The sequence below is a fragment of the Xiphophorus hellerii genome, chromosome 1, assembly GCF_003331165.1.
Source record: "Xiphophorus hellerii strain 12219 chromosome 1, Xiphophorus_hellerii-4.1, whole genome shotgun sequence".
Taxonomy (NCBI): domain Eukaryota; kingdom Metazoa; phylum Chordata; class Actinopteri; order Cyprinodontiformes; family Poeciliidae; genus Xiphophorus; species Xiphophorus hellerii.
Window position 1 is genome coordinate 32,317,718 of NC_045672.1, and position 13,103 is coordinate 32,330,820.

The 13,103-nt window shown below is 43.0% G+C and overlaps 1 protein-coding gene across 1 annotated transcript in view; it reads left to right on the plus strand.

The window, feature by feature from the left end:
- Positions 1-13,103, plus strand: part of LOC116718844 (inositol 1,4,5-trisphosphate receptor type 3-like) — a 42,924-nt gene that overhangs the window by 10,578 nt on the left and 19,243 nt on the right. The window contains 20 exon segments of the mRNA XM_032561094.1: positions 749-870; positions 943-1,029; positions 2,769-2,927; positions 3,701-3,799; positions 4,073-4,156; positions 4,237-4,383; positions 4,908-5,003; positions 5,376-5,420; positions 5,494-5,636; positions 6,406-6,505; positions 6,584-6,744; positions 6,856-6,997; positions 8,199-8,363; positions 8,984-9,156; positions 9,291-9,410; positions 10,081-10,162; positions 10,761-10,876; positions 10,956-11,207; positions 12,343-12,487; positions 12,574-12,718. Of these exon segments, the coding sequence (XP_032416985.1) occupies positions 749-870; positions 943-1,029; positions 2,769-2,927; positions 3,701-3,799; positions 4,073-4,156; positions 4,237-4,383; positions 4,908-5,003; positions 5,376-5,420; positions 5,494-5,636; positions 6,406-6,505; positions 6,584-6,744; positions 6,856-6,997; positions 8,199-8,363; positions 8,984-9,156; positions 9,291-9,410; positions 10,081-10,162; positions 10,761-10,876; positions 10,956-11,207; positions 12,343-12,487; positions 12,574-12,718 (2,583 nt within the window).

Genomic DNA, 13,103 nt, shown 5'->3' on the forward strand with positions numbered 1-13,103 from the left:
AGCTGTGTGGCGGTACCGTGTGAAACAGACACGAACCCATTTGGACCAAAGTGACGACTCAGAACATTAAACACACACACACACACCCACACACACACACACACACAGATATCTGCTGTTTGACAAACACACACAGTGGAAGCAGGAAACACCCAGGATCTTGCAGGAGAGTCAATATTGACAGAGTTCCTTTCACTCCTCCGGTCCAGATGTCACAATGGCTCAGAATCTCGATTCAGAGTCCCACTCCGGACTGAGACGGGTTCTGGAACCAGGACGGGTCCAGAAGGCTGAGGAGGAGGTCAGGGAGCGACTGGAGGGCCGGGTTGCCGCACAGAAAAATGAAAACAAAGCGTCTGCTGGCTGGTTTCCAGCTGAGCCTTCAGGCTCTGATCACATTTCTGTGAAAACCTTCAGAGCTGCGTGTCGGGTCCTGTCAGCACTCCCAAAGCACCGATTCACCCCGAGGCCTTGAACACAACGCGGTCTGAACGCAACGCGACCGGAACGCAACACAAAGTGAACGCAAGGAAATAACAAAGAGGAAAATTCCCACCAAAAAACTCAGAAACTTCAGGATTAATTTCACTTATTAAAACTTTTATTCCCGGAATAATAAGGTCATAATATCAATGATGTCATTAAAACTGATATCATCTTTATCATCTGGGTTCGGTTCTTTTCCTGTTCATCAGACGGTTTCTCAAAGTCCAAACAGAGTTGTAGAAACGGTTCTGTTGTTTTCCAGACTGCCTGTTCAAGGTGTGTCCGATGAGCCGGTACTCGGCCCAGAAGCAGTACTGGAAGGCCAAGCAGGCCAAGCATGAGAAGGACAAGATCGCCGACGTGGTTCTGCTGCAGAAGCTGCAGGTAAGCGGGCCGGGCCGGCGGAGGAGGTTCTTCTGGTTCTGGTTCTGATCTGGTTCTGTTCTGGTTCTGCAGCACGCGTCCAACCTGGAGCAGAAGCAGAACGAGACGGAGAACAGGAAGGTCCATGGCGACGTCGTCAAATACGGAACCGTCATCCAGGTAACCGGCGTTTCCACAGCATGAGGTTGACCCGGTTCTGGTTCTGCAGCAGAACCCTGCAGAGCTTCTCTCCATGCCATCAGATCTGTCATCTTCATCATCAGAATGTCTGAATGATAACTAACAGAAAACATTTCAGTCAGTCTGTCCGGATCCGGACCAGATCCAGACCAGATCCGGACAGACTGATCCGGTGGTTCCGGGTCGGTTCCACTCAGCCGGACTCAGCAATGGGAGCTGATCCAGAATCTGTATTGACGTGTGATGACGTATCAATACATACAAACTGCCTGTGCAGTAACTGTTGGTTTGACCTTTGACCACAGAGGTCAAAGGTCATGTTTGTCTTCATATGAATATATTTCACCAGATTAGAAATGTTTAAACGTTCCTCTATGAATGTGGTCATGTGGAGCAGCTCTGACTCATCAGTATCCTACCTGCAGTCAGTCTGGAGAACCCGGTCGTCATGGCGATGTCGAGTCAACAGCGGCTCATGAATGACTTTTACTCGCTTCTTACTGGCCGGACAGGGCGCTCCCTGTTTCCATGACGACCAGGTGATTCACCGCCGTTTCCCGACATCAAAGAGCCGATCCGAAGCATCTGGGATAGGAACCGGGTCAGTAACCATGGTTACAGAGCCTCGGTCCAGACTAGCAGGTCCAGGGAGTTAGATGTTAATCCAGATCCTTACATGGTCTCAGGGTATAGATTATCTGTTAATCTGGAGCCTAACCTGTGTGTATACCAGGGCCAGATTATTGGTTAATCTGGGCTGATCACAGGTTATAATCTGGACTGATCACAGGTTATAATCTGGACTGATCACAGGTTATAATCTGGACTGATCACAGGTTATAATCTGGACTGATCACAGGTTATAATCTGGACTGATCACAGGTTATAATCTGGACTGATCACAGGTTATCAGAGCAGCAGGAATCCCTCCCAGCCGCCGTCTCTCATCTGGATAACTTTATGGCCCTGAAGCTCAGTCAGTATTGACTCTGAGATAACGGCGTGTCAACACACAGGTGGAGACAGCAGGGTGTGTGTGTGTGTGTGGGTGGGTGGGTGGGTGGGTGTGTGTGTGTGTGGGGGTGTGTGTGTGCGTGTGTGTGTGTGTGAGATGAAGGAGTGGAGGAGTTGGAGGAAACGCCTGATGTTTCTGCCTGTAGAGCTTTAAACTGGGCAGTTATTATGGGATGGAGAACCAGCTGTGACTGGAGCTGTTAGATTAACGATCAGACGCTCCGGATTAAAGAGGCAGGAAGATGAAATAATCTGAGATGATGAAACTACCAGAAGAGCTAATCACCGGCGTTAACTCCAAACACAAACAGAGAGAGGAAAAAAACAGAACTGTGAGCAGAAACATGAAGGAAGCTGATAGAAAGCTAACAGCTAACAGCTGACTGACCCGGTTCTGACCCGGTTCTGTTTGGAGTCGGACCAGGAGAGGTGGGGTTGGGATGTGATGCGTTCGCTTCATATTATCATTTTCATTGTTTAAATGCAGATTCTTCTTCTGCTGCAGAATTATGGCTCATGTCTCACATTAGTGACGGATAAAACCGACGCTGGAAACGAGACAGGAAACGGTTTGGAAGTGGAAAGATTTCATGTTTGGGTTGAAAACGTCAGAAGTTCAATGAAGAAGTCGGATATCGATCATAATTTGCTGCCATGTGAACACAGCTTTTCTCTGTCTCTCCACATGTTCATCTCATGTGCAGCTTCTCCACATGAAGAGTAATAAATATCTGACGGTGAACAAGCGTCTGCCGGCGCTGCTGGAGAAGAACGCCATGCGGGTCACGCTGGACGGGACGGGGAACGAGGGATCCTGGCTCTTCATCCAACCGTTCTGGAAACTCCGGGCCAACGGAGACAACGTAACAAAATATATAATACATGACCTTCACATGACCTTCACATGACCTTCACATGATGGCTGCTGCTGAGTCGTGGTTTACGCCATCAGTTTGTGAAGATTCACTAAATATTAAGAAAATATTCTCAAAAATGAAAAAAATCTATAAAATGTATTAAATATGAAAAGTTTTAAACACATTAACATTATTTCAGTAAAATAAAATATAAAAGTTTCAAAAAATATTTCAGAAAATTGATTCATTAAAACTGTCATAATGCATAAAGTGAACATAAATGTAATTTTGCTAAATTTTATTAAAAATTGCATTTGTTAGTACATTAGCTTTATAAACAGACACTTTGAATTTTTATTTAACTTCAACTTTTACTGACTGTTTAAAATATTTTTATATATTGCATAAAAATCTAAATATTTATTAAAAACTGTTAATCTCTAAACATACAGAAAAGTTTTTTTTATTTGTGCAGCATCACATTTAACATTTATTTATTATGAGAATTTACTTTAAAAAACAAAGATCATAGAATTTAATTCGACTTTTTAATGCAGAGTCTGAGCAGGGATTCAAACCCTCAAATTCTATTTTTAATTGAGCATTTTGCAATTTTACATAAAAAACTGTAATTTTATGTGATTTAACTTTAATAATTTTTTTCCGTTCCGACCTGAGCTGCTGATCGCTGAGCAGAAGTTTAACGACGTTCAGTTTCGTTGAGAAATCAGAGAATATTTTAAGCACACAGTCTGATGAATGTGCTGTTTGTGCTGCAGGTGGTTGTGGGAGATAAAGTCATCATGAACCCGGTGAACGCCGGCCAGCCGCTTCACGCCTCCAACTACGAGCTCAGCGACCATCCAGGCTGCAAGGAGGTGAGACGACAGGAAGACGGGAAATCAGAAAAATATACAAAAACATAAAATATGAGAAACGATCGGAGAGTCAGATGGACTCGAACCGAACCGAGCAACAAAAAAACTATTAGATTTTGGCAAAAGAGACAAAATGAGTCCAATAAAGAGGCAAACAGAAGCTAAATGTCTGAAGAAGATTAAAAAATAACCATAAACATAACATGTAGTGATATCATTTCCTTCGGCCTCAAACTGCTGCAGACTCTGACGTGTGTCTTCCTCCCCCTGCAGGTCAACTCTGTGAACTGCAACACGAGCTGGAAGATCAACCTGTTCATGATGTTCAGCGACCACCGAGAGGAAGTCCTGAAAGGAGTGAGTCAGCACAGGGACAGCTCACCTGTCTGCAGAAATGAACCCTGGGAAACGTAGTTTTAACCCCGGCTGTCTCCCAGGGCGACGTCGTCCGACTGTTTCACGCCGAGCAGGAAAAGTTTCTGACCTGCGACGAATACAAGAGCAAACTGCACGTTTTCCTGAGGACGACTCTGAGGCAGTCAGCCACGTCGGCTACCAGCTCCAACGCCCTGTGGGAGGTCGAGGTACACACATACACACACACACACGGACGCACACACACACACACATACACGAACACCACAAGCTGGTATTTCTACACAAATAAAGAGTTTCCATTGACAGAAATCATTTTATTTACTGAATTTCTTTTTGACCATTACTGGTCAAACCAAAGCCTAGTTCACATCTCCCTCTAAACCTGACCTTTAACCCTAAACACTGCAGCAGGCCCAAGCTTTGGTCCCCATAAGGTTAGTAAATACGACAGAAACAGGTAAACACACAGAGGAGATGAAGAATAAAATATGTACAATGTTCTTCTGTGATTTTATTTTATAAAAACAAAAACAGAATGATTAGAAATCACACAGTTTGTTTTTGATGTTTGGAGGAGAATCTGCTTTGAGGGAGCAGTGAGTCGGCGGTGAGGTGTGCGGCAGACAGGTTGACTAAAGATGGAGATAAATTTACAGCAACAAGAAGTAAAGACACCCTCTGACTCACCTTCCACCTGTAAGCGCTCTCTGTGTCCTGATTGGTCCGTCAGGTCGTCCACCATGACCCCTGCCGCGGGGGGGCGGGGCATTGGAACAGCCTGTACAGGTTCAAACACCTGGCGACAGGAAACTACCTGGCTGCCGAGGTAACCGCCATGTTTCTGTTTCCGACTCACATTTTAATTCTTCTCTCTGCAGCATGTCTGGATGGTTTCATGGATAAACTTTCATTTACTGTATTTTAGAAACAGAGCTACTTTAATGGTAATAATGATGTTATTAATGAATTCAGCTGATAAAAATCAATATTCAGTATTATTTTTATTTACTTTACTGAAAGATTTTGACACAATTAATCGTAATATTCTGCTACAGTGCTGGGATTTAACTAGGTCAGTATTTTTAAATCTGTTTAGAGTCCCACAGGGGCGACCCAAGACTTTTGCACAGCAGCAGGTGTTTTACTCCTCAGTGCTGCTGGATGGAGAAATCCTTGGACATAACTGTTGTTGTTGCAGGAGAACCCGGGGTACAAAGGGGACAACCCTGAGCTGTCGTCCTCGGTGAGTTTCCTCTCCTCACCACCAGGGGGCGAAGGAGAGCGAAACAGACATTGGGAGGTTTGTGTTTCTGCAGATGGACGCCAGCCGCAGCAGCAAGCGTTTCCATGGCGAACGGATCAAGTACAAGCTGGTGGTGGTTCCCCACGGCAACGACATCGCCTCGCTGTTCGAGCTCGACCCGACGACCCTGCAGAAAACCGACTCCTTCGTCCCGCGGTGAGGAACTTCCTGCTGCTGTTTCACAATAAAAGTCCAGACATGTTTCAGATTAAAGCTGAATTTATCCTTGTTGGGGAAAAAAATCAATTTCAGCTTCACTTCAACTGTTTGTTGAACAAATTTGATCTGAAGGCAAAAAGCACCAAATAACATCTCAGTTTCCCATCAGGTAGTCTGATTATACAGAGCATATATGGAGGACTATTCCTGACAAAATTCTATACAAAAATAAATGTGCCAAATATTACATTAACAAAAGAAGAATCTTCCCAGTTTACTCACTCTTTGTAATCTGTAAATAGAGTGACAAATAAATTATTTGTAAATTACTTTATCAAATAATTTATTTATTGCCATATGTATTGTCAGTTTTGGCAGAAAACCTTTCTGTCAGTAGTTACCTCTACGATGTTCTGAGCGTAAAGCTGAAAATGTCTCCACCAAGTGGTCAGAGGTGTGAACTGTAATCTGTCAAAACGACAGATCGCCTTCAGATTATTCCGTCACATTTAAGGTCCAATATATTCTATACAACGATTAAAAAAATTACATTTTAAAACAGAAATGTCTTTTTAATAGAAAGTATTAATAATATCGGCTTAACGGTTATTTTCAAAAGACAAACAAACCTAATGAATCCTAATGACCTGTATATGACTGTAAAAGGATTTAAATCAAAGGTTTCAGCTACAATAAAATAATAACATGTTCATATGAGTTTATTATTTTACAACGTCAAAATGTTTTCATGTTTTCGTTCCTTCAGGAACTCTTACGTGCGGCTGAGACATCTGTGCACCAACACCTGGATCCAGAGCACCAACGTTCCCATCGACATCGACGAGGAGCGGCCCATCAGGCTCATGGTGCGTCCGGCAGCTTCACAGAAACGTCAGACTAGTGACAATCTGTCTGCTGACTGAACATCACGAGTCTCCCTGCAGCTGGGAACTTGTCCCACCAAGGAGGACAAGGAGGCCTTCGCCATCGTTTCCGTTCCTGTCATGGAGATCCGCGACCTGGACTTCGCCAACGACGCCAGCGCCATGCTGGCCACCGTAGTGGACCAGTTCAACTCCGGCTTCATCAGCCAGAACGACCGCCGGTAAGGCGTCCAATTCCAATCTACATCTGACCCGAAGCTGCCGGTTCCGACCCGAAGCTAACGTCCGTCGGTTTCGGTCAGGGTTTCATCATGGAGTTTTCTCGCCCTCAGCTTCGCCATCAAGCTGCTGGAGGACGTGGTTTTCTTCGTGGTCGACGTGTCCAACAGCGGCCAGCCGGTTCTGGACGTGGTCATGTCCAAACCCAACCGGGAGCGGCAGAAACTGATGAGAGAGCAGAACATCCTGAAGCAGGTTGGATCCCTAAAACCTGTGAAACTGAGTCTGATAAAACAGGCCAGCAAACTCCTAGACAGGCTTTTTTCTAATAACTTCCTGTCCCGGGACGGAACCGGGCCAAAGAGGAACTTCAGTCTGGACCCAGATGAACTGCAGAATTTAACATATAAAAACCAGGACTAGAAGTTTAACTTGTTGATTTTGATCAATTAATTACATAGATTTTAATGCAATAAGTTGTATTTTTCTTTTACATACAAAAGTCAGGAGCTGGAACCTTTTCTATTCGTATGTTTCTGGTACGCCAGTAAATCTGACGCACAAGCTGCATCCGCTAACAGCAGCCATGAAGCTGCTTCTCTCGGCTCACTGGGGGTTCATTTCTGCTTAACAGGAGTTACCCTTTCAGCAAAGCTATGCTAGCTGAAAATAGCACCTCATGCTAACGATGTAGCAGCTAATGCTAATGTCACATTTCTAAAGAAGCTCCATGAACGACCAGAGAAACTCTGGGAAGATGAACGGATAGAAAAACACTTTGATCCAATCTGATGAAGATCCTGAAGAACAGATTAAAAATATTTAACATCTCTGATGTTTATTCAACTGTTTAGCAACAAAAAGGGCTTTTGAATTGAAAATGTTGCTTATTTTGTAGATAAAATGCAACATTTTAATCAAGTTAAAATAAAAATGAATTTGAACCACATTCACATTGAACCAGATCAGAACCAGAATCAGCCTCATGAAGACCCACTGCAGCAAAATTCTCTTATTTCTAAGTTTCAATGGATTTTTTTAAATACAGCAAATTATGAATTTAGAAAAATAGTGACAATAATTGAATGAACTCCTGGGTTCAGGTAGTTCTTTTTTAGTTGTGTGGATGAATCCGAGTCTTTCTGCTTCTTAAGTTCTGTTCATTTATTTAGTTTATTCTTGTGATTTTTTATTCATTGAGGCATAAAAACAAAAGAAGTTGATGAAACTTTTCCAGAGAGAAAAACAGAGAGAAGATTCTGATAACAAGAAAATATCTGGAGGGTCAAATGGAGCTTTTTATTTCCCTCAGTCCTGGTTTCTGTGTGGTTGCTGCTGAGATTGCTGTGATTGCTGTGGTTGCTGCTGTGGTTGCTGTGGTTGCTGCTGTGGTTGCTGTGATTGCTGCTGTGGTTGCTGTGGTTGCTGCTGAGATTGCTGCCATGTCTGTGTTCAGATCTTCGGCATCCTGAAGGCTCCCTTTAAGGACCGCGGTGAGGACGAGGGCCCGCTGCTGCGCCTAGAGGAGCTGGCCGACCAGAAGAACGCTCCGTACCAGTACATGCTGCGGCTCTGCTACCGGGTGCTGAGGCATTCCCAGGACGACTACCGCAAGAACCAGGTTGGTTCTGGTCCGGCTCGGCTCTGGGCTGAACCAGCAGGTGTATCTGTTACCTGCTGTTACCAGATCGTTTACTAGTGAAGTTAATCCACTTTAATTCAAAACTATCCTGAATATTTACATTTCAGTAAAAGAATTTCAGCTCCAAAAGCAGGAAGTGTACTGCAGTGCAGGGCATTCTGGGTAATGGAATCAAAGCTAACATGCTAGCCTAGCGCTAGCAGGAGAAATCTTTTGTGGTTTTCAGCCAGAGACTAAAGACCATTAGTGTTTGGCTAACCGCTAAAATCTGACGCCTCCATCTTGTTTCCATCTGGTGAAACAGGAAGTTGCTCTCAGCGTCTTCAGAGGTTTTTGTGTCGTTTCCTTCAGTGGTTCTTGGTGCAGCGCCCCCACGGGCCAGGAAGGGAACAGGTTGGTCAGTGGGTTGGTTTGACTTAAACCATCCAACCTGCTATTCTGTGGTAGCAGATTGGCTTTTTATCCATAATTTTTATAGTCTGACTGTATAAAGATCTGATGTGTTTGGTTACAGTCAGAGACCTGAGCAGAGCAATATGGAAAGAAAAGAAACCACAGAAATGTTTGTAAATGGTCATCATGTCCGACTGCTTCTGCAGGAACACATAGCGAAGCAGTTTGGAGTGATGCAGAGTCAGATCGGCTACGACATTCTGGCGGAGGACACCATCACCGCTCTGCTCCACAACAACCGCAAACTGCTGGAGAAACACATCACCAAGACGGAGGTGGAGACGTTCGTCAGCCTGGTGCGCAAGAACCGGGAGCCCAGGTACGTCTGGCAGGGGAGCTGCCTCTGATGCTTTCACCTTCATCTGCCACAGGACAACTATAAAACCACTGCTGGTGTGTGTGTGTGTGTGGGGGTGTGGGGGTGTGGGTGTGTGTGTGTGTGTGTGTGTGCAGGTTTCTGGACTACCTCTCTGATCTGTGTGTGTCCAACAACGTGGCCATCCCCGTCACACAGGAGCTGATCTGTAAATGTGTGCTGGACCCCAAAAACCAGGACATCCTCATCAAGACGGAGTGAGTCAGAGCTGAAGGAAGGAAAAACGTCCTCTCTGTTCTTTAAGAGCTTATTTTTAAAAATGCTTTTATTTTTAAAAGAGTTGATACTGTTACTGAGGAAACTGTCTCTGCTGTAACTTTGAAGATGCATATTTAACCAGACCAGATCTGTAATTACATTTAGTTTCTGAATAAAATCCAGATTCGTCAGTTTAACATTTTTACATCAGTAAAACCTAAGAAAACAATTTGATTGGACAAGAAGAAAATGCTGTACGTTCAATATAAAATATAAAATAATTATTCTAACATGATCAATCCTCCAGCAGCGCCACAGGTGCATGGATATTATGTTATATAGGAAAATATATTCAATTTGGCACAGATGCTCTTCCATTGGCCAGCAGGGGGCAGCATACAGATCATAACAAACAGAACTAATGATACTGATATTAACATAGTTTTAAAACTAGAGATGCACTGATAGCAAAATTTGGGCCGATAATTTTGCTGTTATGGTTGATAACTTTCTGAAACCCAAAAGGCAACAAGATGGAATAAAAACCAGATTTTTATTTCGCTCCAGTTTTATTTCTCAGATTAACATGTTAGAAATAAAGACTAACTTCAGCTGAGCCGGCGCTGATAACGCTAACTCAGTAAAACCATTTCCTGTTTCTGTGTTGAGGCGGCGGGTCCCAAAAGAGGCTCATCCTGGAGCCGCTCAGGGAGAATACCTGGGAATGGACGAGTACGGAGACGAGGACGAGGTACGTCAGCTCTTCAATTCAGTTTTCATTTAACCACTTCCACCTTTTTTATACTATATTAGGAAAACATGGAAAATGCAAATGAACAAATAATTAATTTCCTTTTTTAAAAAAAATAAACGTTTTAATGTCTAAAAGTCAATAACAGCTTTACTTTAGTGAACTTTCTAAATTCATAGCAAAGGATTCATCTGCAGCTAAAAACATCAGTACAACGTAGGGCTGAGCTGGGGATTAATTATTGATTAACTGATTAATAATTGGAGACAAAAACTAAATTCACAAAATTTGAACTGAGTGAAGATTTTTTTATTATTTTAAATCCAAAATGTTTATATTTTTGTACAGTTTTGGCTTAATTCCTGCTCTGAGTGTTTTATTCTTTCATCAAATGGCTTTTTAGAGTCTGTTTACTCAATTCAATTATCGATTAATCACAATTAATCGTTTAACAGTATTGCATGAGTATTGCTCTGAATGTGTTATTCTTTTATCAGATTGTATTTTTTGAGTCTATACTCTATCTAATCTATTAATCAATTACTAAATTCGTTAAAAATTATTTAAATTATCGATTAATCGCGATTAATCGTTTCAGGTCTGGCTGATGTGGACGGATAAGACCAACGAGAAGCAGGATAAGAGCATCCGCCAGCTGGCCCAGGAAGCCAGACAAGGAAACGCTCACGATGAAAACGTCCTCACCTACTACAGGTAGAGCTCAGCGTAGAAATCTTTTCCAGATGTCACCTGCAGAGCCGCCGTGCGTTCGTGAACCTCGCCGTCTTCGCAGGTACCAGCTGAAGCTCTTTGCTCGGATGTGTCTGGACCGCCAGTACCTGGCCATAGATGAGATATCCAAGCAGCTGGACGTGGAGCTCATCTTCCTCTGCATGATGGACGAGACGCTGCCCTTTGACCTCCGGGCTTCTTTCTGCCGCCTCATGCTTCACGCACACGTAGACCGAGACCCTCAGGAACTCGTGACGCCGGTGAAGTTCGCCCGACTCTGGACCGAGATCCCGACCTCCATCACCATCAAGGAGTCAGTAGATCTTAATGTTTCAGTAAACGTATGAATACTTTTGGACTGTCAACTAAAATATGTTCTGGAGCTTTTTTAAAGTTTGAAATATTTCTCAGGAACTAAAAGGTTTATGGAAATAAAGGTAAAAATATAAAAATGAACTTATTTTACTGAGGTACAGTGAAAGAAAAAAATTAAAGGCAAAAGTATATTTTCACCAAAAGATGATGATGATGATGATGTGATGATGATGATGATGTGATGATGATGATGATGGTGATGATGATGATGGGGATGATGTGATGATGATGATGTGATGATGATGATGTGATGATGATGATGGGGATGATGATGATGTGATGATGATGATGATGTGATGATGATGATGTGATGGTGGTGATGATGATGATGATGATGATGATGTGATGATGATGTGATGATGATGATGTGATGATGATGGTGATGATGATGATGATGATGATGATGATGTGATGATGATGATGATGATGATGATGATGATGATGATGATTATCTCTTTGGAAGCAAATAGTTTTAATCAAATCAAGTTAATGATCCAACACCTGATCCAGCAAAATTCAAGAAAAATCACTGAAGCAAAAAGTTTTTTAGAAATCCAGACTAACTTCACAAAGGAGCCATTTTGGTTCCATTTGGACTCTTTCAAATGTATCAGATTTTATTCTTAGGCTCGTTTTCCCACTTATATCTGAACATAACTTGTTGCTGCATCTAATAATTGTTTTTGTAATGAAATAAGAGATAAATTTCTCCACACTGCTGTGGAGGATTCATACATTCACTGAAACTTTTCTGTAGCTTCATAGTTTCAACGTTTTCAGGAGACAAAAATACCAAAAACTGTCAATAATCACACCAGTGTGACAGAGACACTGGGAGCACTGGGAGCAGCAATCATCACCTGCATTGGTTTGTTTACAAATGATTATGAAAGGAAACGGCACCAAGTGAAAAAAAAAACTAAATTAGGTTTTGGTCCAGACTAAACAAACAGAGAAAAACATCAGGAAATGATCTTTCTAAGATCTGGATGATCTCTGTGGGATCTGGATCTTATAAAGATCAGTTTCTGCTGATCTTTATAAGATCATATGAAATTAGTCTCTCATTTCAGTTATGATTCCAACCTGGACGACAGCAGAGACAACAAGAAGAACCGTTTTGCGAACACCATGGTGTTCATGGAGGAGTACCTGAACAACGTCCTGAACGATGAGCTTCCGTTCCACAACGAGGAGAAAAACAAACTCACATACGAGGTATTTCTCTTCTCTTCCCGTTGCTACGGCGATCAGAATCCATCCGGCCGCTCTCTTCACCCGGTCTGTCCTCCTTCTTCACGCAGGTGGTGAGTTTAGCCAGACATTTGATCTACTTTGGTTTCTACAGTTTCTTTGAGCTGCTCAGACTCACCAGGACTCTGCTGGGCATCATTGACTGCAAACCGAACCCTGCACACAGCAGCATCCCGTTTCAGGAGGAAAGCTCAGGTACGACCCTCTGATTCTGATGGACCCTGTTAGGGGACGGGACAGATGGACCCTGTTAGAGGACGGGACAGATGGACGGGACAGATGGACCCTGTTAGAGGACGGGACAGATGGACGGGACAGATGGACCCCGTCTACCTTATGAAAGCTGAAACTTCTACCAGGGTTTAAAGAGATAGTCTCGATTTTTAAATTAGGGTTCTGGGAATGTTTTGCACCTGAAGTAGACATAATCTGTCTGGCTAACCTTTAGCCTACCAACAGTTAGCATTCCTTTACTTTTCTACAAACTCGCAGCATTATGGCATCTGTAGACCTCAGCTAAAGGAAATATTGCTGTCAGTACTTCAGCAGAACTCCAGGTCAGTGCATCAGAGCTGACTGT